At 47.8% G+C, this 18954-nt stretch overlaps 1 protein-coding gene across 1 annotated transcript in view; it reads left to right on the forward strand.

Moving 5' to 3' along the window:
• The window catches only part of Wdr27 (WD repeat domain 27), a 102913-nt gene that overhangs the window by 49490 nt on the left and 34469 nt on the right, over positions 1–18954 (forward strand). Inside the window, 3 exon segments of the mRNA XM_013024505.1 lie at positions 5458–5555; positions 6503–6605; positions 9743–9841. Coding sequence (XP_012879959.1) covers positions 5458–5555; positions 6503–6605; positions 9743–9841 — 300 coding nt within the window.

Below are 18954 nucleotides of genomic sequence, written 5' to 3' on the forward strand. Positions count from 1 at the left end.
TTTGCTATATTTTTTACATTTTCCTGAGGCTTTTGACAGTTCCTGAAAGTTTTTCTAGATTGAAGCTTGGTAGATGAGAGCCAACTCAGATTTACTTTCTTTTTATTTGATCCAAAAGTTTAAATTGTTGCAGATGTTTAGGTTACAAATGCAAAATAGAATTTTGGAATCTTAAATGCTTTTACCCATAACCTAAAAAGTAAAACCATAGCTTTATAGTGTGGTAAAGACTGTATAGTGTGGTAAAGACAATTCTTCTAAGCTTTTCCCACCAACTTTTCTTATATTTTTGAAGAGAATCTGTTTTTGGAAATGGTGTGATAATGCTAGTTACTGTCATCATGTGCCTTTTCTATCTTCTTTTGTGTGTGTGTGTGTGTGTGTGTGTGCGCGCGCGCGCACACATGCATGTATGTTTTATATTGGAGTTTGAACTCAGGGCTTCTCTACCGTTTGAGCCATACACCTAGCCCCTATGTCCTTCATCAGTTTGAGCAGAGTCTTGGGTTTTTTGCCTGGGCTGAGTGCACTATAGGCCTCGTATTTATATCTTCCACAAAGCTAGATGACAGATATATGCCACCATCTTCACTGGTTGAAAAAATGGGGTCTCTGTGGCCTTCCCCCTGGGCTGGCTCTGCCTTCAGAGAAGCTAAGATTCCAGGCGTAGCCTTCACACACAGCCTGTTTCCATTGTGGGAAAGGACTCAGCTTTTTACATGTAATGCTTTTCTCTCTCAGAGGACTAGACAAGGTAACACTTGGAAGTGTCTTAACATGTGCTAAGTTCATTACATGGAAGCTATTGCTTTCCAAATATGAAGGCTGGTGAATTTTTCCTGAGAAGACTCTTCACCGTGTCCTGTGAAGTGTGCCCTGCTTCCTGCTCACCTGAGCCCACGGCCTGGAGACTCCGGTGGCCTCTGTTGTCAGTGTTCCTGGCTGTGACCCTTGCCCTCCCATTGCTAACACTTGTTGTAAGAGCTGTTCGGAATCAATGCCTACTCCTTGTTCTGCCAGCCCTGGTGGTGTGGCTGAGGTTTTGGCATCAGACCTCAGGCAGAGAAGCAGGAAGACCTGGCACGAACTGTGGCTGGTGACCTGAGGCCGTCCCTGGCCTGGGAGGCGGGGGAGGGAGGAATGGGGGGTGCTATAAACTCCTGACTGAATCCTCTTCAGAGGGTCGCCAGAGCCAGGACAGGCTGCTCCCTCACAGCAGAGCTGGGCAGGAAGAACCTCGTCCTGGATGGAAGTCCAGAGGGCACTTAGGAGTGTCTGCTGGTTCCCTTTCTATGGAAGGCTTGGGGAGCTAGCCCGGCTGGTGCAGGCCTTGGCCTGCTCCCTCCCTGGGCAGGTCAAGGAGTGTGCCTTCCCCTTTGTCTCCTCCAGTGTGGGTGTCCTGTCCTTGACTCTGCTACCCCTGTGGTCCCTGCACAGCTTGCCGACACGTCGGCCGCATCGGCCGGCCGCCTGGCCGCGCTCCGGGCCATCAGCCTTCATGGTGTGCCCTTGGACAGAGGTGTTGCATTAGTGAAAATAGTTCTGGGGATTTTATGGGAAATAACTGGTTTTGTTTCCTGAAAATAAACATGTGACGGGTGTGTGTTGGAATGTGAGGGAACAGGACGAGGTGGAGGTGGCTTCCCACCCCCTTAATGGCCTGTTTTCTAAGACTCCTCACATTTTTGTGCATTTACACAGTACATATCAGAGTGGTCAGACAACCACAGCATGTGGGCGCTGCTCCTCACGAACTGCCATTCTGGGAGTCCAAATACAGGCATAGCTCAGCTCCTTCGTAATTGACCCAAATGTCAGAGTTCTGGTAAAGTATGAAGCAGGGTCTCCTGTGAGCTCAGCTGTCTGTGAGTGCCAGCAGAGCACACCATGGTTAGTGAGACTCCCCAAGATCACTCCTGTCTTGATGGTTAGACAAACAGGATTGCTGACTTCACTCGGCACCATGTTAGCAAGAGTGCCCTGTATGTCAGAAATGGCTGTATTTTCCTACAGTGTTATCCTGTGTGTTCATATTATATCATAAAATAACTCATTTTAATATGGAAAACAAGAGGATTTTTTGTTTAGTTGACATTTTTAAAGTAGATAATAGGTGATTTTTAAGACTTGATAAGTTCTCTCTCCAGAGAAGAGATTTGCCTTTTTGGTGATGTAAATATTTAGTCCTGGATAGACAATTTAAATTGAAAAACAAAAAAAAGAAAGAAAGAAAGAAAGAAAAACAATGGAAGACTTTTTAATGAACTCCTTTCTTTTGGGCAGTGCTGGGGTTTGCATTCAGGACCGTGCCCTTGCTGGGCAGCCACTGTACCATTTGAGTCACATCCTAGCTCCTTTTCACCCTTGCTTTGAATGGAGTCTTACATTTTTGCCCGAGCCTGCTGGGACTTCAATATGCCTGTTTGTACTTCCTGTATATCTGGGATAACAAGCCTGCCCCTCACACCTCACTTTTATGGAATGAGATGGAATCTTTCAAGCTTTATTGTCTTGAGCTGGGCATGAGCCATGACCTCCTTGTCTTAGCCTCCTGCATAGCCAGGATTGCAGGTTTGTAGGCGTGAGCCACAATGCCCAGTTGACTGAAATGATTTTGTTACACTGGAGATTTTAGGTTTCAGAAGTAGTCACATTGATATTTTGCTTTATTAGTTTTATATCTTTCAGTATTTTTGTGAAAAGAAATAAAGTGATTATTGATACAGATAAAACTCTACTCCCCTCCCCACATACTCATTCTTCTTTGATAATTGCTACCAACTTTGGGGCAGATCTTTACCACTCCATCCTCAGACCCGTGTGTCGGGCTGCTCAGTGTGCTACTCTCGTAATGCCTGCCGATAGCTCCACTGTTTGTTTGTCTTGTATATGTTTTGGTACGTTTCTCCCACAATGCATTTCTCTCTGAATACTGCTGGAGTGTCTCCACCCAGCACTGAGGGTCTCCTCGTCATCAGGGCATTTCGTCAACCTAAGCATCACTTCATTTTAAAGTCAAAAGTTAAATTTCCATATTCTAGTTAATTTTTGGCTCTTGATCTATATTAGGGCCTTGTGTTTATTGGCTTGTTTTAAAAACAGATACTGCACAGGCATGAAAAGAGCGTGTTCTTGTGTCTGTTGGCTCAACCTGTCAGCTGTATTTGAATTGTTCAAGTATTCTTGATTTTTAAAAATATACTTGATGTTTTAGTTATGGAGAGACGTGTATTAACATCTTCCAGCATGCTTGCAGTCAGTCAGTTTCTCTTTCCCAGTGTATTCATTTTTGCTCTGTGCATTTTCCGAAGGCCATGTTTTTAGGGTCCAGGATTCCATGCTTCCTTTTATCACTTAAAACCTATTTCCAGGTAGGTTTTCTTTGCTTTATTGCCTCCTCCCTCCTCATTTTCTAGTGCTGTGAATCTTGCCTCATTGTGTTTTGAATATGATGTTTTTTCCTCCATGTCTCACTTTTAACTTCTAAAATAGATATTTAAATGTATTCTGTGAACTCTGATATGAGTGTATTTTCTTTCTCTTACAATTACTATCATCATTCATACATTTGATCTTATTTTGGGCTTTTAAAATTTTATATTTCCTTTCTCCTACATTTCTTCTAAAACGAAGTTTACAACTTTGGTGGGGGGAGGGGAGGCTGGGAAGGGATGGAAAGGGGAGAAAAGGAGGAGGCTACAATGCTTGGTAAGAAATGTGCTCATTATCTTGCCCATGTAATTGTAACCCCTCTGTACAGTATCTTCACAATAAAAAATACATTTATAATAAAAAATAAAACTATACTGAAACTTAAAAAAATAACATTTCTTCTTTACTGCCTATTGAAATGGACACAAATGTTAAATGTACGTGTCCCCTTAGTGGCCTGGCCCCATTTATCATGCCTGTGCTCTTTGGTCTTCTTCAGCCCCTATCTGTCTGTTAGCTGTGCAGGGTGAAGGCCTCTTTCTGAGAGGTGACTTTCTGTGAGCAGGGTCTCTGTTGGTGTTGTGTGTGTGTCCAGCTCATGGTGCAGTGTTTAGCAGATGATCTCAATGTGTATCATTATATTATGTCACAAGTCACCAGGCCGCTCTAACTTGGGACCAGCTCCTGGGGTGTGCGAAGAAGTACCACAGTGGCCTGGCCCCTTGCCTAGCAATAGGTATTGCAAGGTTTCTAGGTTTGTGAAGAGGAGGAAGAGCGGGTGCGGGCTTTGGAGTGCTGTCTGGCAGAGGGAGGAGTGCAGACTCAGTGTGTGCTAGCTGGTTGTTACTTCTGAACTTACATAATAAGCCTCTGTTCTTGTTTATAAGCAAGGAGTTGCTTTTAATGTGTATTGAAGTATAAATTCTTAGGAATATCCTTTGTAAATTTTGTCTTAATGTATTTTAACTCTGTTTTCCTTTTCGTTGTTTTTATTAGGGTATATTAATTATACCAAAAGGTTTCATTGTGATGTTTTCATATGTGTAAAAAATGAGCTTTAGGATTAAAAAAAAAAAACCTCTTCTATTACTTTCTTATTTTCCTCTCCCCAAATAGAATGCTGTTAGAGTTCTCATTTTTTTCATACATGTGTGTAAAGTACTTCTAACTTATTCACCCTGCTGCCCGTTCCTTCCCCCTCTCGCTGGTTCCTTCCCAGTTGTTTTACCATGTCACTCATATTTTGGGGTGGGGAGGTCATCCTTTGGGGGGGCTAGGTTCCCTGTATGAGACGGAGCATGAGAGAGAGGTACCTAAGTACAGAGATGGTCGTGTTTTTGGAAACAGAGCCTCGTCCTCTATCCCTTTGTAGCCAAGGCTGGCTTCAGACTCTGTACCGGCTGGCTCAGATGTCAAAGGCTAATACTGTAGGCACATACCACTACCCTTGTTTAGACCATTTTGACCTGGAAGAAAGGTCCGTCAGTAGGAGCCACATCATTTCACTTCCACACAGGAGCGTTCGGTGACCACTGGTCTTTCAGAAGGACCTTTGCTTCAGGTGGCCTGCGGGGCCCTCCCCATAGACTCTGCTCAGGGGTCCTGGGGCTTCAGACTTGGACTCCGAGTGTTTAGCAAGGGCATGTTTCATGCGCTATACCATGTATGGCTTGTTATTTAACAGTACATGCTATTGTTCACAGCTTTCTAGTCCTCTGGCTCCCAGGGGTGTTATGTACAGAGGAAGCACGCCTCAGCCACTGAGGGGTCCAGCTCAGCCCCAGGTGTTCTGGAAGGTCTGTGGAGTTGCATTGCTAACGGTCGCATGGCTGAAACATCTTCTCAGATAGGGGTGGCGTATATGCATCTTGACCTGATACGACCTCAGAGCTGAGTGCCAGTGTGGTGGATCTGACTGAAATTGTTGCCTATGAGAAACAGTTTGGGTTGATTTCCCACCTGGCTGCAGCAGTTACAGGTAGGGTCAGTGCAGTGCTGCTAAGCTAGCCTCCCCCACGATTGCAGGGCTCGTCATTTACCACGCAGCAGCCCCAGGCATACAATCTTTTCCTGACCACGGCCATCGGTGACCCCATCAGACTGTGGGACTTGCGGACCCTGAGGTGAGCCAGCTGCACTCGGCTCTGCGGGAGGGACCCTGACCGGTGTCCCTCATGCCACAGAGCTGGGCTGAATCCATACCATCTGGGGAGACGGACTTGGGCCGGTGGGGGTGCTGGTGGCTGGCATGAGGGGATGGGGCTGCTTGTGCTCAGAGGGCTGGTCGCCCGCGTTAGGCTCCCGAGAGGTGTCAGGGCCTCACGGCCTCAGCACCACGAGGTGGATTCCTGCTGGACATCACATGTGCCCCATAGCAGCCCTGGGCCCAGGTCCCTTGGGAGCAGATGGCCGTGTTTCTCCCTGGCTGCTTTTCCAGCCCCACAGACTCCTGATTCCCCCATCAGGGGCATTTCTTGAGATACCTTAAAATCAGTCAGTATGTCCTGGATGTGTTTGTGTGTTTATGTCAAACATGAAATCCTGTTTCAGCATGTACCTTCTGCTAGTTACATGATGACAGACACTGCATGTACAGATTGTGTACAATACACTCCAATTGGTGTGTGGGGGGTGGACAAGGGTACAGCCAGCAGTAGGCTTGCTCTGCTCTTTAGTGTAAGCGGGTCCAGTGGACAAGATCCCAGTCCCCCACCCCAGCCCCGCCTGTCTCAGGCTGTGCTCCTGACGCTCAGAGACTGCTCTACTGAAGGCTCTGGTTACCCTCCAAAGGAGCTGGAGAGTCTCCAACTTTTCAAAGGAAAGTGCCACACAGTTATTAAAATGACCCTGCACTGCACTTGATGAGTACGACCCTTAGTCTTCTGAGCTCTCTTCAGCTATTGACAGTGCACCTCTCAATCCCCACGCATGTGTTAAGCAGGATGTAGCTCGGGGGCAGAGCCTTGCTGGCATGCAGGGCCTCACTGGCCCCCGCCATGCTCAGCCTGCTGCTCCGCGTTCATTTCTGTCCTCTGGTTTGTCTCTCTGGGTGCTTCTTGTGTCCTTGCAGGTGTGAGCGCTGCTTTGAAGGATGCCCAAATGGAGGCTTCCCCTGCGGCATGGCTTTCAGTCCCTGCGGACGGTTTGTGGCCTGTGGCGCGGAGGACAGACACGTGCGTGTGCTTGCAAGTCCTTGCTTTTGGGGATTCCAGATGAGCTCCCGCATAGACTCTTAGCCTTCATGTGCTAGGATAAGAATCCTGCTCATGCGTCACCGTTGGTCAGTGTTCACACAGTAAGGGTATTTTAGAATCGGTAGCAGGTGGACATGAGAGGCTCTGACATGCTTAGTGACGTGAAATAGATAAATCGTTCAACGACTCATTTTCTGACCCATTGGTAAATACTTCACAGACACGAGTGTGCACTGCATGGGAACATTGTGTTTCATGCCCTGCTCCATCTTAGTTACAAGATAATAATAAGCAGTCCATCAAATGTTACATCATACCTGTGCCTGGGGTCCAGTTGGCCTTTGGGAACCAGTGTCTCTTGGAGTGACATGGTCATGCCGGTGACTGTGTCCCCTCTCCAGCTCACTAAGGTCACTGAGAAGGTCAGATGTGAGGGTGTGCTCTGGTGTTGAGGTCAGGTGTGAAGGGTGTGCTCTGGTGTTGAGGTCAGGTGTGAAGGCTGTGTTCTGGTGTTGAGGTCAGGTGTGAAGGTTGATCTCTGGTGTTGAGGTCAGGTGTGAAGTGTGATCTCTGGTGTTGAGGTCAGTTGTGAAGGGTGTGCTCTGGTGTTGAGGTCAGGTGTGAAGGGTGTGCTCTGGTGTTGAGGTCAGGTGTGAAGGGTGTGCTCTGGTGTTGAGGTCAGGTGTGAAGGGTGTGCTCTGGTGTTGAGGTCAGGTGTGAAGGGTGATCTCTGGTGTTGAGGTCAGGTGTGAAGGGAGTGCTCTGGTGTTGAGGTCAGGTGTGAAGGGTGTGCTCTGGTGTTGAGGTCAGGTGTGAAGTGTGATCTCTGGTGTTGAGGTCAGGTGTGAGGGGATGCTCTGGTGTTGAGGTCAGGTGTGAAGTGTGATCTCTGGTGTTGAGGTCAGGTGTGAAGGGTGTGCTCTGGTGTTGAGGTCAGGTGTGAAGGGTGTGCTCTGGTGTTGAGGTCAGGTGTGAAGGGTGTGCTCTGGTGTTGAGGTCAGGTGTGAAGGGTGTGTTCTGGTGTTGAGGTAAGGTGTGAAGGGTGTGTTCTGGTGTTGAGGTCAGGTGTGAAGGATGATCTCTGGTGTTGAGGTAGGGTGTGCTCTGGTGTTGAGGTCAGGTGTGAAGGGTGTGCTCTGGTGTTGAGGTCAGGTGTGAAGGGTGTGCTCTGGTGTTGAGTTCAGCTGTGAAGGATGATCTCTGGTGTTGAGTTCGGGTATGAAGTGTGATCCTGGTGTTGAGGTCAGGTGTGAAGGATGATCTCTGGTATTGAGGTCAGGTGTGGAGTGTGATCTCTGGTGTTGAGGTTAGGTGTGAAGGGTGTGTTCTGGTGTTGAGTTCGGGTATGAAGTGTGATCCTGGTGTTGAGGTCAGGTGTGAAGGATGATCTCTGGTGTTGAAGTCAGGTGTGAAGGGTGATCTCTGGTGTTGAGTTCAGGTTTGAAGGGTGATCTCTGGTGTTGAGGTCAGGTGTGGAGTGTGATCTCTGGTGTTGAGGTCAGGTGTGAAGGGTGTGTTCTGGTGTTGAGTTCAGGTATGAAGTGTGATCTCTGGTGTTGAGGTCAGGTGTGAAGGGTGTGTTCTGCTGTTGAGTTCGGGTGTGAAGTGTGATCTCTGGTGTTGAGGTTAGGTGTGAAGGATGATTTCTGGTATTGAGGTCAGGTATGAAGGATGATCTCTGGTGTTGACGTCAGGTGTGAAGGGTGTGTTCTGGTTTTGAGTTTGAGTGTGAAGGGTGTGCTCTGGTGTGGAGAGCAGGTGTGAAGGGTGCGTTCTGGTGTTGAGTTCGGGTGTGAAGTTGATCTCTGGTATTGAGGTCAGGTGTGAAGGCTGTGTTCTGGTGTTGAGGTCAGGTGTGAAGGGTGTGTTCTGGTGTTGAGAACAGGTGTGAAGGGTGTGTTCTGTTGTTGAGGTCAGGTGTGAAGGGTGTGTTCTTGTGTTGAGTTCAGGTGTGAATGATGTGTTCTGGTGTTGAGGTCAGGTGTGAAGGATGATCTCTGGTGTTGAGATCAGGTGTGATGGGTGTGCTCTGTTGTTGAGCTTGGGTGTGAAGTGTGATGTTGTGTTGAGATGAGGTGTGAAGGGTGTGCTCTGGTTTTGAGTCTGAGTGTGAAAGGTGTGCTCTGGTGTTTAGGTCAGGTGTGAAGGGTGTGCTCTGGTGTTGAAGTCAGGTGTGAAGGGTGTGTGCTGGTGTTTAGTTTGGGTGTGAAGTGTGATCTCTGGTGTTTAGTTCGGGAGTGAAGTGTGATCTCTGGTGTTTAGTTCGGGAGTGAAGTGTGATCTCTGGTGTTTAGTTCGGGAGTGAAGTGTGATCTCTGGTATTGAGGTCGGGTGTCAATGGTGTGCTCTGGTGTTGAGTTCGGGTGTGAGGTGTGATCTCTGGTATTGAGGTCAGGTGTGAAGGATGTGCTCTGGTGTTGAGGTCACATGTGAAGGATAATCTCTGGTGTTGAGGTCAGGTGTGAAGGGTGTGCTTTGGTGTTGAGTTTGAGTGTGAAGTGTGATGTCTGGTGTTGAGGTCAGGTGTGAAGGATATGCTTTGGTGTTGAGGTGGCTTCCCTGAGCACAGGAGCCCGCTCTGAGCTTTCCCTCCTGCCAGTGGCACTTGGATTACTGGAAAACCTGGAGAAAGTGTGTGGTAGGTTTGGCTGTGTGCTGGCCAATTCATCCCTCAGGTCACATCAGGATGAGTCCTGAGGCAAAGTGAAGGGAGTCTGATGTGCACACACTCACTCATGTGGGGCATGAACGAACTCCATTATGAAGGCTTTCAACTGTCAGTTCTAGAAAACATCTTCCAGGCTGATGCTGGAAGATCAGCTCCAGCCTGATGCTTTGAAGCAAAGCCATGCATGCATCTCTGCCTTGAGTTGCAGGCTGATTCAAGGAAGCAAAGCCATGCATTCAGCTCTGCCTCGAGTTGCAGGCTGATTCATAGAGGCAAAGCCACACATGCAGCTCTGCCTGGAGTTGTAGGCTGATTCATGGAAGCACAGGAGGGGCTGCTACTTGTCTTCCCACTCTGTTGGGGAAGATTGGATAAAAAGCTCACTTTTGCCTGTGGTTGTCAGGTGGATGTACTGGCCAGCCCTACTCTCTGCCCTCTTGTCTCCTAGGCTTACATGTATGAAATGGGCATAAGCACCTTTTCCTACCGGCTGCCAGGACACTCGGGAACTGTCACCGCGGTGGCCTTCAACCCTGCAGCCCTTCAGGTAGGTCTGTGTGGTGTGGACACGGGCACCGTGGTGGTCCTCTGGGAGGTGGTCTGTGTGGTGTGGACACGGGCACCGTGGTGTCCTCTGGGAGGTGGTCTGTGTGGTGTGGACACGGGCACCGTGGTGTCCTCTGGGAGGTGGTCTGTGTGGTGTGGATGTGGACACAGTGATAGTCTTCAGGTAGGTGGTCTGTGTGGTGTGGACGCAAGCACTGTGGTGTCCTCAGGTAGGTGGGTGGATGCAGGCACCGTGGTGTCCTCTGAGGTGGTCTTTATGGTGTGGAGGTGGGTACTGTGGTAAGTGGTGTGGGAGGTTTTCTGTGTGGTGTGGACGTGGACACTGTGGTGACATTCAACCCCAGCTCCCTAGGTAAGTTGGCTTGTGTGAGTGGTATCTGTTAGATATGGCCTTGCTTCACATTTTACAAATCTGTTTGTATCCTGGTGACATTTTATATTTGAAATTACACACCAGTTGCTATTGAATATTGAGGAAATTAGGAAATAAGCCTTTATTGGGAAGAAATCAATGGCGACATTTTCTGTAAGTCTCAGAGAGTGTTACCGGTAGTGTCTGTGCAGGTCTAGCAGTCTGTGGTTGCATGCCAGGCCGTGAGCGACCCGCCGTTGCTGGCCTGGCCTGGACTTACTGCTGAGGAGACAGAATCAGTAGGGGTCCCACGGTGCTGCCCACCAGGCCCATCACACCCCAGCCCTTCTTAGGCCTTGGTCTGTCTTTGCCCACACCCCAGCCCTTCTTAGGCCTTGGTCTGTCTTTGCCGTCCTTAGGGCGTGAGCTGAGGGGTGTGTTCTTTCCGGTGACAGTGCCGAGGTGATGCTGTGCAGGTGCTGGAGCCCTGCTTCTCTCGGCAGGATATCACTGTCAAATATTCTGAACTATTGCTGTGGCTGGGTCCTGAGCTGTGCTTTCCTGTGAGGTAGAGGATGGGTATGCTGGTTCAGGCATCATATCTCTTTATGGCCATCACTGGCCATCACTGGTCAACAGGGAGAGGATTCCTTGGAAGGCCCAAATAAAAGTCTTATTGAGATAGACTAAGAGCAGTGGCATGGTGAGAAGTAACATGTTCAATTGTATCCTACCAAACAACTCAAAACACAACCCTACACCAGAGCCCAGGCCTGACCCAGCCAACCTCACCGGGTCTGACCGCAGCATAAACTCCTAGCATGGTGCGCACTGATTTCTTCAGGAACAAAGGCATGTTGAACTCTTCATCATTGTTTCCTTTGGCCTTGCCTGATCTCCTCAACTGATCTTCATAAAGTATGTGGGAAAGATACACATGTGATCCAATGGAACTATTCATTAAAGAAATAAAAGAAACTGACAACAGTAGGACCAAGGTGGTTAGGTGAGACTATTCTTAAGTCCAATTGCTTTCATCAGAGTTGGCAAAACATAATTGAGTTACTTCAAATACATGTTAAGAAATGATTGTTTCACATAAAGTAAATTGCATATTTATCTATTATATACCATATGTAATAGATTATACTAAATATATGTGTTAATATATATTTTTTCTTTTTATGTTAATTTACTTTATTGTTATTATAGAAGGTACAGAGGGATTACAATTTCATGAGTCAGTAATGAGTGCATTTCCTTTCCTACAGTGTCTTGTTCCCTCACTCTCTCTCTCCCGCAAATGGTACATTTCACTTTCATCAGTGTCCAGTGCCCTCCACTGTTCACTTTTTCATCCTTTGGCTTTGAGCTTTGTATGCTCCCCTGCACCTCCCAAAGATATACACCTGAATATACATACATTTAGAAGACAGAATCATCAAAAAATAAAAATGAAAGCCAGGCGCCAGTGGCTCATGCCTATAATCCTAGCTACTCAGGAGGCTGAGATCTGAGGATCACGGTTCAAAGCCAGCCTGGGCAGAAAAGTCCGTGAGACTCTTATCTCCAATAAACCACTAGAAAAACGGAAGTGGCGATGTGGCTCAAGCGGTATAGTGAGCTTGCCTTGAGCTGAAGAGCACAAGGACAGTGCCCAGGCCCAGAGTTCAAGCCCCAGGACCAACAAAAAAATTAAAACAAGAGATCTTGTTTTTACATTTTGGTGTGTGTGTGTGTGTGTGTGTGTGTGTGTGTGTGTGTGTGTGTGTGTGTGTGTGTGTGTGTGTGTGTGTGTGTGTGTGTGTATATAAAATATACTTATGAAGTTCCACTTTGGTATTGTACTTTTGTGTTTTTCTCAACAGCATTCTCTTTTGGTCTCACTGTGTGTATCTAGAATCCTGTATAATTTATCATGTCCCGGTGTCTTTGATGGAGTTGACATTATTGCATGGTGACAAAAAGGTTCCCACTTTCAGTTTTCTGTACATGGATGCCCAGTTTTCCCAACACCAACTATTGAAGAGGCTATTTTTACTCTGTGTGTCTTCGGATCCCTTATCAAATACAGATAACTGTAAGTGTATGGGTTTACTTCTGGGTCTTCTATATGTCCTATTGATCTTTGGGTCTATTTCTGTGCCAATACCAAGCTGTTTCTATTATTATAGCTTTGTAGTAGAGCTGGTATTACTTTTTTTCCTAGAATTGCTTTGACTATTCTAGGTCTTTTGTTGGCCTGCATGAATTTTTGGATTATTTTTGTCTTGGTGAAAAATGTCATTGGGATTTTGATGCGGATAACATTGAATTTGTATATAATTTTTGGCAGTTTGGCCATTTTCACAGTATTGATTCTATCAACATGGAAGGTCTTTCCATTTCCTGGTGTCCTTTTGATTTTTTCTTCAGATTTTTATAATTTTCACTATAAAGATCTTTTGCATCGTTGGTTAGCTTTTTTCCTAGTTTTTTTTTTTGAGGCTATTGCAAATGGAGTTGATTATTGACATACAGAAAGGCTACTGATTTTTTTTAAGGCTACTGATTTTTGTGGGTTAATTTTGTGTCTTTATACTTTGCCAAAGTGGTTGATCAGCTCTAGGAGCATGGGGACAGAGACTTTGGGTCCTTTAGGTATAAAGATCATGTGGTCTGCAAATAGAGGTAATTTGATTTTTTCTTTCTCTATGTGGATCCCTTTTAGGTCCTTTTCTTGCCTTATTGCTCTGTCTAGGAATTCCAGGACTATATTCAAGAGGAGTGGAGAGAGTGGGCATCCTTGCCTTGTTCCTGATTTCAGGGGAAATAGTTTAAGTGTTTCCCCATTTCCTTCCTTTTGTCAGCCAGTTCTCTCATTGCTTTAATGGTCCCTTTTGTCCTCCATCTCTTCTTCTTCACTTTCACTGGGGTTTTCCCTGCAGTGTTTTGGCTTTTCAACTTGGGTTATTTTCTTGATTGTTCATGAATTTTGTAATGTTTCATGATGACGTATGCATTTGGGTTCAGAGATTGTTGGGGTCATTCAGATTGTATCTTAAGTTCAGTGGTGGTGGAGTGTGATTCACTGGATGGATCTGTCAGATTTTGCATTTGGCAACTTTTAGATCCAGATGGTGCAAATAGTAGAACTGGTCCTGGTCAGTTTTAAAGCTCTATGGTATGGGGGTGGTCTTGTGTCCTGCCTGGGCTTAGGCCCAGTGGTGGGTTCCCATCATGTGGTCCTCAGCAGTCTACTGTTCAGCCTGGATCCCTGCTAGTTGTAGTGAGGAGGTTGTGGAGTCCAGAGGTGCCAGGGGCAGTCTTCAAGGAACAGGGATGCCTACTGAGTAGTGCTCTTAACCCATAACAGGAAGCTCTAGATCTGACATAGAATCTAGCAGATAATTCTGTGTCCTTCACTAATTCATTAGATGTCCATTTAGTTTATTTATTGAGTGCCATGTCAAATTTTACCCCATTTTCGCTCTGAGAGTAAAAATGAGAAATCTTCAAGTATGTTGCCAGAAAGGTGCATTGGTTTCAGGGGCAGGACAGACCAGTGCCTGGCATAGGCAGCAAGAAGCCAGCAAAGGCACGTTCCTCCTTGGCTTTCCTGTCCAGGCCTCAACTGATGGGATGATGCTCATTGCCACTTTCCTTCCTTTCCTCCTTCTTTTTCTTCCATCTCCTGCCCTCACTTGATTCCTTTAACTGTTTTTTAAGGGCTGTTACTGTGAGAGCCTATCTCCTGCTTGCTGTGGCTGACCAGCCCTCCCTAGTAGCTTCTCTGTGGGCCACCAACCCTCCGTGGTGCCTGAGGAGCTCATCCCAAGTAGGGTGGGGTTCACGTGTATGGGGAGCCCATCCTGAGTGGGGTGCAGTTCACGTGAATGAGGAGTTCATCCCGAGTGGGGTCGATTCACGTGGATGAGGAGCTCATCCCGAGTGGGGTGCAGTTCACATCGATGAGTTCATCCCGAGTGGGGTGCAGTTCATGTGGATGGGGAGCTCATCCCAAGTGGGATGCAGTTCACGTGGATGAGGAATTCATCCCGAGTGGGGTGCAGTTCACGTGGATGAGGAGTTCATCCCAAGTGGGGTGCAGTTTATGTGGACGAGGAGTTCATCCCAAGTGGGGTTGCAGTTCACTGATGAGTTCATCCCAAGTGGGGTGCGGTTCACGTGGATGGGGAGCTCATCCTGAGTGGGGTGCGGTTCACTGATGAGGAACTCATCCAGGGTGGGGTGCAGTTCACTGATGAGGAGGTCATCCCAAGTTGGGTGCGGTTCACGTGGATGAGGAGCTCATCCTGAATGGGGTGTGGTTCATGTGGATGAGGAATTCATCCCGAGTGGGATGCAGTTCACGTGGATATGGAATTCATCCCGAGTGGGATGCAGTTCATGTGGATGAGGAGTTCATCCCGAGTGGGGTTGCGGTTCACATGGATGAGGAGCTTATCCCGAGTGGGGTGCGGTTCATGTGGACATGGACATGGAGTTCATCCCAAGTGGTGTGATGTTTACAAAGTGGTGCCTGTTCCCCTCCACATACTGACCAAGCTCTGTCAATCCCAGTGCACTTGGAATTTCATAGTATGTTCCCACTTACTTGGTTTTCCTTTAGAGACTCTGAAGCACTGTATATGATTTATATTTATATATGCCCACATTAGCACAATTTAGATGACCTATGAAAGTGAGAGGGCTTTGGGCAGCCTCTGACCTTGTGACCAGTCCTCCACTGACTGGGCAGAAACTTTTGGTGTCCAACAGCACTGACTGCAAATGACTATGTGGCTGGTTGGCACAGCCTGGCGTCTGTGTGGTGCTAGCTTTATTCTCTAAGCATCCATGTGACACTAGCTCTATTCTCTGGGCATCCACGTGATTCTAGTTCTATTCTCTGGGCATCCACTTGACGCTAGCTCTTCTTTCAGAAACATGATAAAAACTGAGACTTTTGTGATTGTATGTACAGATGTTTTTGAAGACTTATTTCTAAAAAGACCAACTTTTAGGTTGTGAGGAAGGTGCAGATTCTCAGGAGCCCCTTCCCCTGAAGTCCCACCAGAGGGCACACGTGATCCAGTTATTGAACACCCATGCACGTGCGCATGCACACACACATGCATGCACACACGGCTTCCTGCATGGTTTACATTAGATCTCAGCTCAGTGTTGGATATCCTGTGAGTTTCTGTACTGTCTGTGCTGCTCCTGTGTTGTCTATAGAGTTTTTTGCTACCTTGCTACAGCACTTTTGATCTCCAGCAGTAATTTCTGTCTGCCCACCGCCCCCCCCCTTAGATCCTTTTACTGTGTTAATCACAGGCATTTTAAATTCCACATCTTGTAATTTCTGCCATGTCTGAATCAGTACTGATGCTGGCTGTGCTTCTTCAAACTATTTATTGTTGTTGTTATTTTACCTTGTAGTTTGCTTGTGTTATTTTTGTTAGAATTCAGTTATGTCTGATTGTGGAGTGCTGGTTGGGGGACATTGGCATCCCTCCGGGAGTTTGGGCAGCAGCTGTTACATGCTCTCCAGCCCCCGGTCCCTGGTGGCACAGGCCAGTTGGTGTGGGGTATATCTTTCTCTGGTTCGTTGAGCTCTGATCTACTCTACATAGAGGGACTCTGGTCAGCTAGTTTTCCCTGGGGACAGCCTGGCTTTGGAGAGCAGACACAGAGCCATGCTCTAGAACTTCCCCTTCCCTCCCTGTGCCAGAGGCCAGACAGGGCAAGTCTCACAGCTCTGTGTGCCCACAGCCTTCCTGAGCTGCAGGGATTTATCAGTGACAGCTCAGTTTTACCTGTCTCTGCTCTAGCAGCTAGGGCTTGCATCTGCTGGCCTGTCTCTAGGCCTAGGGAGCTGCCCCAAGCCCCCTTCATGGAACCAGAATGAAGTACTGATTTCCAGGTTGCTCGGTGTTTGTCAGAAGAGAGGGTGACTTCTGTGCTCCTATATGTGGAATCAGACTTGTTTTCTGCTACATTGCTCAGGGTGTGTGTGTGCGTGTGCGTGTGTTCCCCTTAATTTTGCACCTCTCTTCATTTGTCTACCCACTCATGGTTCTTTTTTCTTTGTTTTATTAATATGTATTAATTGCATAAGGGTTCACTGTGGTATTACCACACATGCACATAATGTACTTAGATCAAATTTGCCACCTCTATTATTATTCTGTATCCTCCTCTCCCACTTATTCTAATTTTTTTATAATTGATTTTTTGAATTATTTTTGAGTAGGTTAACAAAGGGGTTTCAATTCAGCTCATCTCTCTTTAAAAAGTTTTAATGTTTATAAAAGATGGATTCTCTTTTCACAAACATGTATGAGCCACTTCAGTCATACACAACTTTCACCCTCCTGCTCATCCTCACCCCCTAGGGCCCCATTTTACACATGTGACATGTCTATAGATCCCACACATATAGTGTCTCCTGGCTTATTTCACTTAATATGACAATTTCCAGTTCTACCCATTGTTTGGTAAATGACATAATTTCACTATTTTTATCGAACACTTCATTGTATATATATGTACCATATATTCTTTATCCATTAATCAGCTTATGAATTTCTGGGCTGATCCTATAGTTTGACTGTTATAAGTAGTGCTGCTGTAAGATGTATACTGCAGGTATTTCTAGTCCGATTTACATTTCACTACAAAGAAAACTATCAAACTGAAGAAGACTACACAGAAAGACCCAGACTACACAGTGCTCATAGATGAACAGAATCAGCATGGTGTGGCCGGCCATACCACCTAAGCAACCCCGAGCTTTGAGGTGATCCCCACTGATGCAAGAGCCACTTTTCATAGGATTGAAAAAAAATGATCCTAAAATCCATATGAAAGCAAAAGCAATCTCCAGCACAACACTGGAGGTGTCGATATGATCACTACATCGCTACATCGCCATAGCCACCAAAAGAGCACAAAGACTGATGGAATAGAAGACCTCAAACCCAGGCCACAAAGGTACATGCATCTAACTTTGACCCAGGTGCCCCAAACATACATTGGAGAAAAGACACAATCTCTTGAACAAATGGTATTGAAGACACTGGATACCACATGCAGAAGAGTGGAAATAGCCCTTCATTTCTCACCCTGTACAAAAATCCATGCAAAATGATCAAAGGTCTCAAGGCCTAAAGCTGTGAAAGTACTAGAGGAAAATAAGGAAGGTGTTTGAAGATACACAGGTAAGAATTTCATATGCAGGAATCTTCAATGCTCAGAAAAAAAGCAAGAATTGACAGATGGGATTGTACTAAAAAGCTTCTTTACAGTAGAGAAAACACTAGAGTCACAAGACAACCCACAGATTGGGAGGAAATCTTGGCTAGCTATTTATTGTTCAACGATTCAAATCTAGGGTACATAAATAGCTCCAAAAATTAAACAGCAAAACAAAGTTTAAGAAATAATAATTGGCAAGATTGTTGTGTGATGGAATCTGCACTGTCATGCTCTGTCTCAGCCAAGACATTAATGGGCCTTCTGTCCAGTGAGCCCACTGTGGCCAGACTCACTGCCAGTCACTCGGGAGCAGCTGTCCTAGCTCCCGGCTGCTTCGGGACTTGGGTCAACTCACTCTTTTTTGCTTGGAAATGGGCCTGAAGATGGGGCAGAGAATCTGGAGAAAAGGTGGAAGTCCTTAACTAAGGAAACAGGAAAGAAAGAAAAAATAACATGCTGACATTGCTGACCTCTGCGCCAAGAACAGATTCTGTATCCATCAGATTCTAAAGGAACATGAAATTGGGCCGCTTGGCTGTTGCACTTGAAATTGCAAAAAAAAAAAAAAAGGTCATAGCGAAGTGCGTGGTTAAATGGAAAAGGCTCTCAGTGACCGGGGGCCGAGGGCCCTGGGGTGCGGCCCACGGGCCTAATGCACGAAGCAGCCCCCCGGGGGGTGCCAGCCCGGGAGCTCGGTGCGGAGCGCGCGCACGCACAGGGTCTGTGCGTGGCTTCTCAGCGGACAGGCGCCGCCGCGTGCCTTGGCTACCTGCTAATCTGAAGTCTTCCGCGCAGCTGCACAACCGCCTCTGTGCCTACCGGTGGCGGCCGAGGCCCCGCAGGCCCGCCGCCCGTCCCGGTCCGGTCCAGCGGGCGGAAGACAGACGGCCATGCCCACGGGGTCTTCTGCAGGCTGCGCGGGGCGGGGGCCGGGCGCGGGGCCGGCGGCGCACAGTCGGCCTGCCGCCCCGTCCCGGGTACCTCAGAACTGGGAGCAGTGCAGCCCCGAGGGGCCGAGTTCGGCCTCTCCACCTCTCCCTCCTCTTCGCCTCCTCGCTCTCCGCCGGCCTCTCTGACCTCTGCGGGCCTCTCGCCCTGTCTCCCCTCCGGCCTGGTGAGAGCCCGGGCACTGCTCCGCTTGCCGCCTTTCTCCCCTCTCTCCTCCTCCCCGGAAGCCCCTCCTCCCAATATCCGGTGGCCTGCCCGCCAACCCCCCCCCCCGTTTGACGCCCCGCCCCCAGCGGCCTGGCCTGTGTCCGTTGACGTCAGCGTGGGGTGGGGCCTCCGCCCACCCGGTCTCACAGGGCTGCTGCATCTGCGCGTCCACTCGCAGGGCCGGAGGCCTGGAGCGCGCCCGGACCCCCGGGCGCCCAGCCTCCCTTTCCCGAGGCCGCGGGGAGCCCAGGTACGCAGGGACAGAGCGGGACTCTGGCGCCGAGGACGGGGACGCTCCGTGCTCCGGGGCCGGGCTCGGCTGCTGCCACAGAAAAGCCAAGTGC

Source organism: Dipodomys ordii, unplaced genomic scaffold (genome assembly GCF_000151885.1).
Source record: "Dipodomys ordii isolate 6190 unplaced genomic scaffold, Dord_2.0 Scaffold77, whole genome shotgun sequence".
Lineage (NCBI taxonomy): Eukaryota > Metazoa > Chordata > Mammalia > Rodentia > Heteromyidae > Dipodomys > Dipodomys ordii.